General features: G+C 42.1%; 1 protein-coding gene across 2 annotated transcripts in view; it reads left to right on the top strand.

Annotated features, from left to right (window-relative positions):
• The window catches only part of LOC137658621 (transmembrane protein 107-like), a 99,443-nt gene that overhangs the window by 59,803 nt on the left and 25,456 nt on the right, over positions 1-14,184 (top strand). For both annotated transcript variants that reach the window (XM_068393545.1, XM_068393544.1), the window contains exons 3-4: positions 3,265-3,332; positions 5,659-5,759. In XM_068393545.1, coding sequence (XP_068249646.1) covers positions 3,265-3,332; positions 5,659-5,759 — 169 coding nt within the window. The remainder of the gene's footprint in view (positions 1-3,264; positions 3,333-5,658; positions 5,760-14,184) is intronic.

The raw sequence follows: 14,184 nt of genomic DNA, 5'->3' as shown, positions 1-14,184 counted from the left end.
TCTTCCAAGCCCTAGAATGCATCCAGAGCATGCTGAGAAGGAACCGATGCTTAGTCAGGCAGTGGATGAGTCTAACAGGGACACTTTCATCGCTGGCCCTGTTCATCGAGTTAGGGAGACTCCACCTCCGCCCCCTTCAGTATCTTCTAGCTGCTCACTGGATAAAGGACATGACGCTAGAGACGGGCTCAGTTCCTGTTTCCGAAGAGATGAGGTCTACTCTAACGTGGTGGAAGAACAGCATTCTTCTCAAGGAAGGTCTACCATTGGCTGTTCAGTCCTCCGACCACCGTCTCTTCTCGGACGCATCGGACACGGGCTGGGGTGCGACACTGGACGGACAGGAATGCTCGGGAACATGGAATCAGGAGCAAAGGACACTTCACATCTATTGCAAGGAGTTGTTGGCAGTTCATTTGGCCTTGATAAACTTCAAGTCCCTCCAGCTTAACAAGGTGGTGGAGGTGAACTCCGACTACACCACAGCCTTGGCTTACATTTCCAAGCAGGGAGGGACTCATTCGAGGAAGTTGTTCGAGATCGCAAGGGACCTCCTCATTTGGTCAAAAGATCGAAAGCTCACGCTGGTAACGAGGCTCATTCAGGGCGATATGAATGTCATGGCAGATCGCCTCAGCCGGAAGGGTCAGGTCTTCCCCACAGAGTGGACCCTTCACAAGAATGTTTGCAGCAGACTTTGGGCCCTGTGGGGTCAGCCAACCATAGATCTATTCGCTACCTCGATGACCAAGAGGCTCCTCTTGTATTGTTCTCCGATTCCAGACCCAGCAGCAGTTCGCGTGGATGCCTTTCTGCTGGATTGGTCCCATCTCAACCTGTATGCATTCCCGCCGTTCAAGATTGTCAACAGGGTACTTCAGAAGTTCGCCTCTCACAAAGGGACACGGCTGACGTTGGTTGCTCCCCTCTGGCCCGCGAGAGAATGGTTCACTGAGGTACTGCAATGGCTGGTCGACGTTCCCAGGACTCTTCCTCCTAGAGTGGACCTTCTGCGTCAACCTCACGTAAAGAAGGTACGCCCAACCTCCACGCTCTTCGTCTGACTGCCTTCAGACTATCGAAAGACTCTCAAGAGCTAGAGGCTTTTCGAAGGAGGCAGCCAGAGCGATTGCCAGAGCAAGGACGACATCCACTCTCAGAGTCTATCAGTCTTTATGGGAAGTCTTCCGAAGCTGGTGCAAGGCCAATGCAGTTTTCCTCAACCAGTACCAATGTAACCCAGATTGCTGACTTCCTGTTACATCTAAGGAACGTAAGCTCCCTATCAGCTCCTACGATCAAGGGTTACAGAAGTTTGTTGGCAGCGGTTTTCCGCCACAGAGGCTTGGATCTTTCCTCCAACAAAGATCTACAGGACCTCCTTAGGTCTTTTGAGACCTCAAAGGAACGTCGGTTGTCCACTCCAGGCTGGAATCTAGACGTGGTCCTAAGGTTCCTAATGTCATCAGGATTTGAACCGCTCCAATCAGCCTCTTTTAAGGACCTCACATTAAAAAACTCTTTTCCTCGTGTGCTTAGCAACAGGTAAAAGAGTAAGTGAGATCCACGCCTTCAGCAGGAACATAGGTTTCACATCTGAAACGGCTACATGTTCCTTACAGCTTGGTTTTTTGGCTAAAAACGAGCTTCCTTCCCGTCCTTGGCCTAAGTCGTTCGAGATCCCAAGCCTGTCCAACATGGTGGGGAACGAACTGGAGAGAGTACTTTGCCCAGTTAGAGCTCTTAAGTACTATCTAAAGGTCAAAACCATTACGAGGACAATCAGAAGCCTTATGGTGTGCTATCAAGAAGCCTTCTCTACCAATGTCTAAGAACTCAGTTTCTTACTACATCAGGCTTCTGATTAGAGAAGCAAATTCTCATCTGAAGGAAGAAGACCTTGCTTTGCTGAAGGTAAGGACACATGAAGTGAGAGCTGTGGCTACTTCAGTGGCCTTCAAACAGAACCGTTCTCTGCAGAGTGTTATGGATGCAACCTATTGGAGAAACAAGTCAGTGTTCGCATCATTCTATCTCAAAGATGTCCAGTCTCTTTACGAGTACTGCTACACCTTGGGTCTATTCGTAGCAACGAATGCAGTAGTAGGCGAGGGCTCAGCCACTACATTCCCATAATCCCATAACTTTTTAACCTTTCTCTTGAATACTTTTTATGGGTTGTACGGTCGGCTAAGAAGCCTTCCACATCCTTGTTGATTTGGCGGGTGGTCAATTCTTTCTTGAGAAGCGCCAAGGTTAAAGGTTGTGATGAGGTCCTTTAGTATGGGTTGCAGCCCTGTATACTTTAGCACCTTTGAGTTGATTCAGCCTCCCAAGAGGAACGCTGCGCTCAGTAAGGAAGACGATCTTATTAAAGGCAGAGTAACGGTTCAAGTCGACTTCCTTACCAGGTACTTATTATTTCATTGTTATTGTGGATAACTGATTATATGAAATATGGGATACTTAGCTATCCTTTAATCTTGTACACTGGTTTTCACCCACCCCCCTGGGTGTGAATCAGCTACATGATTATCGGGTAAGTTTAATATTGAAAAATGTTATTTTTATTAATAAAATAAATTTTTGAATATACTTACCCGATAATCATGATTTAATCGACCCTCCCTTCCTCCCCATAGAGAACCAGTGGACCGAGGAATAATTGAGGAGGTGTCAACAAGAAGTACTTGAGTACCTGGCCACAGGTGGCGCTGGTAAATACACCCCCTTCTAGTATCGTGATAGCTGGCGTATCCCTCCATAGAATTCTGTCGGGCAACGGAGTTGACAGCTACATGATTATCGGGTAAGTATATTCAAAAATTTATTTTATTAATAAAAATAACATTTTTGAATATACTTACCCGGTGATTATAAATTAAAGGACCCTCCCTTCCTCCCCAATAGAGACGCAGTGGAACGAGGAGAAAATTGAGTCTTTGTTTACATTGAGTACTGGGTATCTGGACGACAGATGGCGCTGTTGGGCACACCCGCAACCTGTGTAGCGATCGCTGGCGAGTTTTACCTTAGAGTTTTCTGTCGAGCAACAGAGTTGCAGCTATTATAATCACCGGGTAAGTATATTCAAAAATTTATTTTATTATCAAAATAACATATTTCTAAATTCTTAGATATCCTTATGAAAGCTATTCTGAGTCTCACATTTTTAGTAGATAGCAATTATTTTTAAAAATATTTTTAATATTTTTTTGAAAGAACTATATCTTACTGCTCTTTCTCTATAACCGTTTGTTTCAGGACGAAAATGTAAAAGCTTGTCTACCTCATGAGTATTCTCAAACAGAGTACAACAAGAGGGATGCAGAGTAAGTAAATGATTATCTCATTTTTTTATAGTAATACAGTAGTAGGTACTGTACAAGGGTCTTCAGAATTGGAGTTTAATGAAAGATTGAAAAAAGCAAATCAAACAATGGCTAGGTTAAATAAAGTTTGAAAAACAAATTGCCTGAAATTACACACAAAAATCAGGCTATATATCAGTTTAGTGAGATTGGTGGTTACTGTATGGACATGAGGCATGGTATGACAATGAAGCAATATCCAGCATTTTGTAGATTTGAGAACAAAGCCCTCAGAAGGATATTGGGAGTTAAATGGCAGGACTGGATTTGAAATGAAACTATAAGAGAGATTACTCGAGTGCCATATGTGGATGAGATCATGATGAGGAGCAGATGGAGATGGTGTGGGCATGCTCTTCGCACTCCCCAAGAGAGATTAGTTCACTAGACTTTCAATTGGGCTCCACAAGGTACTAGAAGAGTTGGAAGGCCCAGACATACATGGCTGAGGACTATGATGCTTGAAGTAGATAATGAATGGAAAAGTATTGATTTAAAAGCTCAAGATAGAGACGACTGGCGAATCCAACTGAGGCCCTTTGTGTCAAGAGGCATAGGAGGAGATGGCTATGATGAGGATGAAAAGTAGGAGATTACATATATGAAAATATGATTGAATATGAAAATATGATTGATTCTTAGGGAATAAAAGATTTTTGGTTCAAGGTACTGTATCAGTAATATTTTGGGGGTAACATTTACTACCAACTTTTTATCTAGTGATTGACTGACTGGATAGTAAAAAATATAAATAAAAATTACCCTTGTGTCCAATTCAGTATAGCCAGAGCATTTTTTACCTTACATTCAATAAAGTATTCAGTTTTCATGAATCCTTTGTAAATAAAAAAAAAAAAAAAAAAAAAAATTGAAACAAATTATGGGTGAAAAAGTAAAAAGTGATCTTAAATATGTTAAGGACAGCAATGGAAAGGCTTGTCATATAGAAGAGGGCTTTTAGATATGCTATACATTACTGTACTCGAAAATAGGTTGAAATCCAAATCTAAAAATCCAATGAGGAAAATGCCATAAAGCTAATGGGATCACAAGGAATATATTTGTATAACCATTGGTTCAGTCTCGGATTTTGCAAAAAAAAAAAAAAAAATGGAGTCTTGTTTATTTTTTAATGAGCAAGAAAAAGAATTATGAAGGTTTAGGGGTTGTAAGGCATGGTTCCCTATTCCTCAATCTCAGTTTTTGAAGGAGGAGGGACATGATCCTGTGTATGTAATGTTGAGTATTGTTATAATGTTGGTCCCTTTTCTCATGGTATATTGTTTTTAACGTTAACTAAGCTTCCTGATGTGAATGGGCAGCCAAAAATCTCCATAGAATATAAGTTACATCCACTCGAAGGACACATAATGGGAATTGCAGACCCCCCAAAAAGCTTGATATTAAAAATTCTAGGGAAAACCAACTAGCCATGTTTAGAAAATTCATGATAGATTACAGTATAGTGTGTATGAAAAGGTTAGTTGGATGACTTTTTTTTTTTTAACTCAGAACTGAATGGATGCCTGGTGACTGGATTTATTCTGGATGTAATAAGCTCTCTCTCTTTGTCATATAATATTAGACTTTTATCTCTTTTAAAATTCAAGTACTGCAGGTATTTGCACTAATTTGTCTACAGTATGATGATTTTTCCATATAAAATCCTTGGATTACAATGGTTTTTACTTGCATAAAGGAATTGTATTACATTTTATCATTTACATTTACATCCTCCATATGGTTCCTTAATCATAGTTGTTTCCATGTCATCAAGTATGTTTTAATGTTCTAGATTATGACTTTAATACTGCATTAGCATAGGTGAGCGAATTTAGTACTTTCGTACAGAACTGTATTTAGAGATCTTCCGGCTTTCTTCAAAACTCTTATTATTTTTATTATTCTTATCAGCTAAGCTACAACCCTTGTTGGAAAAGCAGGATGCTAATATCCCAAGGGCTCCAAGAGGGAAAAGTAACCCAGTGACGAAAGGAAATAAATAGACTACTAGAGAAGTAATGAACAATTAAAATGAAATATTTTAAGAACAGTAACAACATTAAAATAAATCTCTCATATATGAACTATAAAAACTAGTTACGTCATAGAATCACTTTTTTGCTGTAACACAAGGACCTTCTGTACTGTAATTTATGAAGACTGTAAAATATCTATATGTTTATAAACCATAACGTCCATTAGCTTAGAGTTTTGCCATTATTTGTTGTTTACTGTAGTGAAAAATCCCACAAATGTGTTATGCTAATATCATTCTATTTTACAGGTTACTTGGTGGTGTCATAGCTGGCATTGCATTAATTGCAATTGAATTCATTGGCTTCATAACTGGAGTGTCTATGTTTACTGGCTTGGCATCCCTCATATGTATCCTTTTGATAATGTATAGATGATTGGTTTTTTAATTAATCTCGTAAGTATTGCTTACACGGTTTATATAATTTTATAAGGGAATTTTATGATGCAGTATTTAGTTTTCTCATATTAAAGAAATTATGTATGAAATAAGTTGGTATAAAAAAGAGAAGATTATAGTTTGCTATATTAATTAATTTTTTAAGGGAATTTTATGGTACAGTATTTGGCTTTCTCATATAGAAGCAGTTTTATATGAAATAGGTTGGTATAATAAAGGGAAGATGATAGTCTGTTATATTCATACTATAATGCATTATGTATTGGGGCAGTCATATGAAGAGAAATTTGCACCCATTCTAGTATTTCCTGGAGAATAACTGCTCTTTATCATTTATTGCTTTTCAATTAATGGCACTTGTGACATCAGCAATAATGCATTATTGGTTTTGTTGAGAGTACTGTATATGAAGAATTGGCTATTGAAGTGTTGGCATTAATAAATAGATTTAAGGTAATGAAGGAAATGAGACTAGACTGTAAATATAGTGCAACAGCCGTAATATGCAAAAGAAAATGCAACACTCCACAATGTGTCAACTACAGAGGAGGATAGCAAGGTATGAAAGGATGGTCGATGGTAGGTCAATTAAAGTTATTATAATGAACTTGCCACTTTCCCATTGTTCCAAGAAAATCAGCCACAGAGATAATCTTTATAACAAAGCTAGTGCTGAAGAAATACTATTATGAAAGGATTGATTTCATGTATTTGCTGATCTTGGAAGGGAATTTAGTAGCCATACTATGCATAGCATCCTTGCATTTTGATATGCTGAGTTTATTTGCATTAGCAGTTAAAATACAAGATTTCATGGAGTACTATATTGGTGCCTCTCATCGAGGCTGTGCTGATCCGCGGGAGAATAAGCTTGCAAATGTTGAGTTCTCTGCACAAACGTGAGTCTCCCCAAAGCAAAAGAAGCAGTAAATGATTCTCCAGCCATGAACAGTCTCGTAGATTATTCATAATTTACCAGAATAGCTGAAGCATTTCCTGTCAGCACTAAAGGGTGACTAACCTAAACTAGGGAAATAAAACTTACTCACTGAGAAGGAAAAATTGGTCCTGATATTTTAAATTCTAAGGTCTTAACATCAATATTAAAGCGAACCCTATCCCTGTTCACCAACCTTACCCGATGAGCATGTTTTAATCTCTGGCCAATGTCCTTGATTGAAAATCCTTCAAAATTATCCTTAGAAGCATAGTATTCCTATTTTAACTTTGCTTTGAAAAACAAAATACAGTAATTTACTCTTGGTAAAGCATGTGCAGTCTGAATTTCTTTAAAGAACAGAAAGTTAGCTAGTTCAAATTGTCTGTCTGTCTCTTTATAAGTGATGATCGAGTTGTGTCTACCTCATGCTCACTGGGTTACTTCACTGGCAACACCTACTGAACTGAAATATATGCGGCTGCTACCAAAGTATTGGATAAATGAAAAATTCCTATCTTTTGGCTTAGTAAAAGCTCAAGCACTGAACTGAAGTGCCAGGTAAATTATCTGATGGTAGTCAAATAAGGATACAGAAGGTTCCCACAAACATTGGGAGATACAAACACAAATCCCAACTGAAAGTAACCAAGATAAGATGAAGAAATACTGTAAAAGAACAATATTATATAACTTCAGAAAGTAAGCAAAATGACATTTGTGATAACCTGATATCTGATTTATATGAAACCCGACAGTTTGTTGACTTTTGCAGCTGGAAATCATCGGCATAGGATTCAGGGTAGGGGTACCCTAGGACAAAATTCAACTTGCAAACAGTTCAATTTACAAACAGTTTTTTGGAACCATTTAAGTTTGTAAGTTGTAAATTGGGAGGGAGACATAGAAACTCTAGAATGAACAGAAGTTACATTATATACATTAAAAGGTGAATTATTTATGCTAATAGAGCAAGAGCGAGTAATACTGACCAAAATATGATCCCTAGATAGGCTACTACCTGACAAATGGAAAGCACCACACTTCACTCTCTTCATCTTTTTATCTTGCTCTCATCCGGTCCTAATTTAGCATAATAAAAGTCTTATTTTAAACATTTAACTTAGCCGGTGGATATATATATATATATATAGCTAATGTCTCCGACGGTACGGCAGCCGATTCAAAACTCGCGAGTGTTCGAGGGGTTTTGTTGCTGGGTGTACACTAGCGTCACCACTCGGCAGGATACTAGAACTATTCCAAACCTCTTCAGTTCTTCTCTGCCGGCTGTGGTATAAACATTGATTCATGCTCGCGCTAACCTCAAGTTTTCTGCAGTTTGGTGTAGTGCTTGTTTGTGGTTTATGACTTTCGCTGAGTTGGTTATTCTTTCGACTGTTCTTGAACCCTTTTTTGATTATTTTGGCTTTTATTGACCCTTGCTTTGTTTTTATCTCTCTTTGAACATTCCAATATGGCTGACCCTTCCACTGTATATAGGAAATGTGATAAAGGCTGTAACAGGCGCCTTCCAAAGGCTTCCATCGATCCCCACTCTATTTGTATTAATTGTAGAGGTAAGACTTGTCAATTAGGGGAACAATGCGATGAATGTGTCATTTTGTCAGATAATGAGTGGTTAGAGTATGAAAAATATACTCGTAAACTAGAGAGAGGTAGGGTAAGAAGAAGCTCTTCTCGTTCTCAAGAATTTTCCTCTTCCCATGTCCCTGAACCTTTTCCTATCCCTGTAGTGGTAACTCCAGAACCCCCTACTAGCACTAACGAGCCTTCACTTAAAGACATGGTGAAAGCTATTCATACTCTTGGTGCGAAGGTCGAATCGCTGGCTACGGATAGAAACCAGCTTATGTCCGATGTGAAGTTTTTAAAAAGTGAAAGTGTTAGTGCGAAAAATGTTAAAAATGTGTTCAGTGTTGCAGAGAGTTCGTCTGTTTGTACTTGCCGTTCACCCAGTCTGAGACCTCTTTCAAGCTCCCCAACCCCTGGGAGAAGGAATATCAAAAGACCAAAGGGAATGATAGGTGTTAAACCACGAACAGACGTCCCCTCATGAGTTGCAGACGTTGCTCCTCGCGATCGTTCTTATTATAAGAGAGACGAGACTAAGTTCTCCTCGTCCTCCGATGACATTCATGTTGGTAGGAAATCTTGACGTCAGGTTTCACGACCTCTTAAGATAAAATTGGTTCCTTCAGAACAAAGTCAACGTCCTGGCTGCAGTCACTGGAGCAGCCCGGAACGTATACCTTCATCAGAGGAAGGTTCGCCTGCTAAACGCTCTTTTTTAACGTCAGATTTTGTGGCTCCGGAGGTCCCTGCAAAGAGTCACGGTGCCGTTGTTTTATCTGGGCGTTCCAGACGTGACGTGAGTGCTGCTGCTCCCGTTATTAGTGCTGACGTTCCCGACGTCACGGTCTGATCCGTGTATTCAAGATCCTAACTTTGGTGTGTTGCAGGACATGCAGTCTAAGCTGTCCACCTTAATGCAGGCCTACGGTCCTGCTCCTGTTCGACAGGAACCCTCACTTGCGGAGCGTCACGGTTTCTCTAAGCGTGACTCAGTTCATCAATCATCTAAGCGTGAGGCTTTACGTCACGCTGACGTGATACCTAGTGTTAACCTTGCTTTCAAGCGAGATGCTGATCGCAAACCTCGACGTGACGTTCAGCGTCAGTCTTTACAGTCCAACCGTGACGTCGAGCTACAGTCACTGCAGTCACGACGTGACGTTGAACGTCAGTCACCGCAGTCTCTACGTGATGTCGAACTTCAGACACCGCAGTCACGTCGTGACGTTAAACGTTAGTCACCGCAGTCACGACGTGACGTCGAGCGTCAGTTGCCGCAGTCACGACGTAATGTCGAACGTCAGTCACCGCAGTCACGACGTGACGTCGAACGTCAGTCACCGCAGTCTCGACGTGATGTCGAACGTCAGTCACTGCAGTCACGACGTGACATTGGCCCTCCTGCTTTGACTGCTGCTCAGCTACAGGTTGATGTAGGCTGTCAAGCTTTGCCTTCCTGACCTTCTTTGAATTTGCCTTCTCGCAAGAATATAGTTTTGTCGGATGAAGTTTACTCTGAAGAGGAAGCTGATGATACTCTTTCTACTAACGTACCGTTGGAGGTCCTGTCGGAGGAAGAAGAGCCTAGAGTTGCCCAACAATCTCTAGATTTTAAGAAAATTATGAATGTTTTTAAGCAAGTTTTTCCATCTCATTTTGTGCTTGCTGCCCCACGTTCTCCTCCTTCAGAATTTACATTGGACTTGCCTGCTACAGGTCCTTCTTATACGAAGTTAGTGCTCTCTCGATCTTCTAAGAGGGCCTTGCGTCTCCTAAGAGACTGGTTGGAGACCAAAAGAAGTCTTGGAAAGTCTTCCTTTGCCTTCCCTCCATCTAAACTTGCTTCTCGTTCGAGCGTCTGGTATGACACGGGAGAAGTTCTCGGCTTGGGAGTACCTGCCTGTGCCCAGGGAGACTTCTCAAGCCTGGTAGACTCTCCTCGTCGTCTAGCCATGAGACGCTCCAAGGTGTTGTGGACTTCTTCAGAGCTTGACCATCTTCTCAAAGGAGTCTTCCGTGCATTTGAAGTTTTTAACTTTTTGGATTGGTCGTGGGGGGCCTTGAGCAAGAAGGTTTCACCTTCTAACAATGATGCTGTCATACAAATTATGTCCTGCATGGACAAGGCTATAAGAGACGGTTCCAACGAACTTGCGTCCATTTTTACTGCAGGAGTACTGAAGAAGATGGAGTCATTGTGCTCGTTCCTTTCTTTAGGAGTTACTCTGTATCAGAAGTCGGAGCTCCTTTTTGCTCCTCTATCGCGTGCACTGTTTCCCCAAGATCTTATCAAGGATATAGCGTCATCTCTTGCCTTGAGAGATACTCATGATTTAGTCGCTAAAACAGCTCGCAAAGTCTTGCCTTCATCTTTCTCCAGTAGCAAACCGAAGTTAGATACACATGCTTCCAGATTTATTCCTCCCTTTTGTGGCAGAGCCTCCAACAGAGGCACCTCTCGTTCTGACATAAGACGAGGTAAGAGAAGGGGGGCCAGGTCCAGCCGTGGCAGAGTCTGACTGCCTACGGCTTCAGACAGCAGTAGGGGCCAGATTGGAGAACTTCTGGCAGGCGTGGGAGAGAAGGGAAGTGGACCAATGGTCTGTCCTCTTGTTGAAGGAGGGTTACAAAATTCCTTTTGTAAGGAAACCTCCTCTTGTTCGAAATCCAATAGACCTCTCTTCCAGGTATCGAGAGGAAGCAAAGAGACAGGCCTTACAACTCCAGGTGTCTCTTTTGTTAGAAAAGGGGGCGGTGGTGAAGGTCTTGGACCATCAATCCCCAGGCTTTTACAACCGTCTCTTCCTGGTTCCAAAGAACACAGGAGGCTGGAGACCAGTGCTAGATGTGAGTGCGCTCAACGTGTTCATATTGAAAACAAAGTTCACGATGGAAACCTCCAAATCTGTTCTAGCAGCAGTAAGGGAAGGCGACTGGATGGTCTCTCTCGATCTCCAGGACGCTTACTTCCATATCCCTATCCATCCGGCCTTTCAACGTTATCTAAGGTTCATGTACGGGAAAGAAGTGTACCAGTTTCGAGCTCTGTGCTTCGGCCTCAGCCCTGCTCCTCTAATATTTACAAGGCTCATGCGGAATGTAGCGAGCTTCCTACATTCGTCAGGTGTCAGAGCCTCCCTTTACTTAGACGACTGGTTAATCAGGGCGTCATCTTTAAACCGCTGTCTGAATGATCTCATTTGGACGTTGGACCTAGCCAAAGAATTAGGTCTCTTAGTAAACAAGGAGAAGTCACAAATGACTCCGTCCTAGACTATTCTCTATTTGGGGATGGAGATACAGAGTCGAGTTTTTTGGGCTTTTCCATCGCCCACAAGACTAGAGCAAGCTCTTTTAAAGATTCATCAATATCAGAAGAAGAGCAGTTGTTCTGTAAGATTATGGATGAGCCTTTTGGGGACTCTATCATGACTGGAACAGTTTGTCTCCCTGGGAAGGCTCAACCTTCGCCCTCTCCAGTTTCATCTCAACCAACATTGGAACAAGGAGAAGGGCTTGGAAGCAGTTTCCATTCCACTCACGGACCCAGTCAAGATTTGCCTGAAGTGGTGGGATGTCAACCTCAGACTTCGGGAAGGTCTCTCGCTTGCCCACAAGAACCCAGACCATGTGTTGTACTTAGACGCCTCGGACTTGGGGTGGGGAACAACTCTAGGCAAACTAGAGTGCTTGGGTCTTTGGTCCAAAGATCAGATAAAGCTTCATATAAACCACAAGGAGCTACTGGCGGTTCATCTGGCCTTGAAAAGTTTCGAAGGTCTGATCCGGAACAAGGTGGTGCAGGTAAATGCGGACAACACCACAGCATTAGCCTACATCTCTAAGCAAGGCGGAACCCACTCACAGTCCCTTTATTTAACCGCAAGGGATCTCCTAGTTTGGTAAAGGAAAGAAATATCTTCCTTCTTACAAGGTTCATTCAGGGAGAGAGGAATGTGATGGCAGATTGCCTCAGCAGAAGAGGACAAGTCATCTCCACGGAATGGACGCTTCATCAGGAGGTGTGCAAGAAACTATGGAGGATATGGGGTCGTCCTGCCATAGACCTGTTCGCGACCTCATTAACGAAGAGACTTTCAACTTACTGCTCTCCAGTCCCAGATCCAGAGGCAGTCCACATAGATGCATTCTTAATGGACTGGTCTCACCTGGAAATTTATGCATTTCCTCCCTTCAAGATCCTTCACAAGGTTCTGCAGAAGTTCGCCTCTCACAAAGGGACCAGGTTGACGTTGGTTGCTCCCCTCTGGCCCTCAAGGGAATGGTTCACCGAGGTACATCAATGGCTGGTGGACATTCCAAGAAGTTTGCCATTGGGGGTGGATCTTCTCAGACAACCTCACATGAAAAGATTACATCAAAGCCTCCCCGCGCTTTGTCTAACTGCCTTCAGACTATCGAGAGACTCTCTAGAGCTCGAGAGTTTTCGAAGGAGGCAGCTAGAGCTATTGCCAGGGCAAGGAGATCCTCTACCATCAGGATCTACTAATCCAAATGGGATGTATTTCGAGATTGGTGCAAGTCCACCTCTGTTTCCTCATCCGATACCACTGTAGCACAGATCGCTGACTTCCTGCTTCATCTTAGAAACAACCGTAACGTATCTGCCTCTACTATTAAAGGCTACAGGAGTATGTTGGCTGCAGTGTTCAGACACAGGAACATGGATCTATCGAACATTAGAGATCTTCAAGACCTTCTCAAGTCTTTCGAGACTTCCAAGGAGCATCAGATTCTTACTCCAGCTTGGAACTTGGATGTTGTACTCAAGTTTCTCATGTCTGAGAGATTTGAACCTCTGCACTCAACCTCTCTCAAAGACCTTACTCTCAAAACTCTCTTTCTAGCGAGTCTTGCTACCGTGAAGAGAGTTAGTGAAGTGCATGCCTTCAGCAAGAATATCAGCTTCTGCTCTAATAAGGCAGTATGCTCCTTGCAGCTTGGTTTCCTGGCCAAAAATGAGCGACCATCTCATCCATGGCCAAAATCTTTTGAGATTCCCAGCCGGTCAAATGTGATTGGTAATGAAATTGAAAGAGTCTTGTGCCCTGTTAGAGCTCTAAAATTTTATCTAGACAGAACCAAAACTTTACGAGGTGATTCAGAGGCTTTATGGTGTTCGGTCAAGAAGCCCTCCTTACCTATGTCAAAGAACGCCTTATCATATTTTGTCAGATTTTTAATTAGAGAGGCTCACACTCACTGCGGTGAGAATGATCTTAGATTATTGAAAGTTAAAACTCATGAAGTCAGAGCAGTGGCAACGTCAATGGCTTTTAAGCAAAATAGATCCTTTAGAAGCATTATGGGCACAACCTTTTGGAGGAGTAAATCTGTGTTCGCTTCACATTATTTAAAGAATGTCCAGACTCTTTATGAGGACTGCTACACGTTGGGACCATTCGTAGCGGCGAGTGCAGTAGTGGGTGAAGGTTCTATCACTACATTCCCTTACAGTAATCCCAATACCTTTTTTCTTCTCTTGAAACTATTGTTTTTTGGGTTGTATGTGGAGACTGGGATAGTCTTCCGCAATCTTTTGATTTGGCGGGTGGTCAAACTTGTTTCTTGAGAGCGCCCAGATCAACTGTATTGTTGAGGTCCTGTCATAGGGGTGTTCACCCCAGATATGACAGCTCCTAGAGGTCTTTCAGCCCCCTGAGTGGATCGCTGGGCTTCCTAAGGATAGCGGACTAATGAGGCAGAGTATCATCAAAGTCAGCTTCCTTATCAGGTACTAATCCTTAAGTTTGTTTTATTTCAAAACTCTTGAACTATATTCCTATAATGTTTAATACTGGTCTCTTACCCTCTACCAAGGG

This window comes from Palaemon carinicauda, chromosome 19 (assembly GCF_036898095.1).
Source record: "Palaemon carinicauda isolate YSFRI2023 chromosome 19, ASM3689809v2, whole genome shotgun sequence".
NCBI lineage: Eukaryota > Metazoa > Arthropoda > Malacostraca > Decapoda > Palaemonidae > Palaemon > Palaemon carinicauda.
This window is presented reverse-complemented; position numbering and strand designations above follow the sequence as displayed.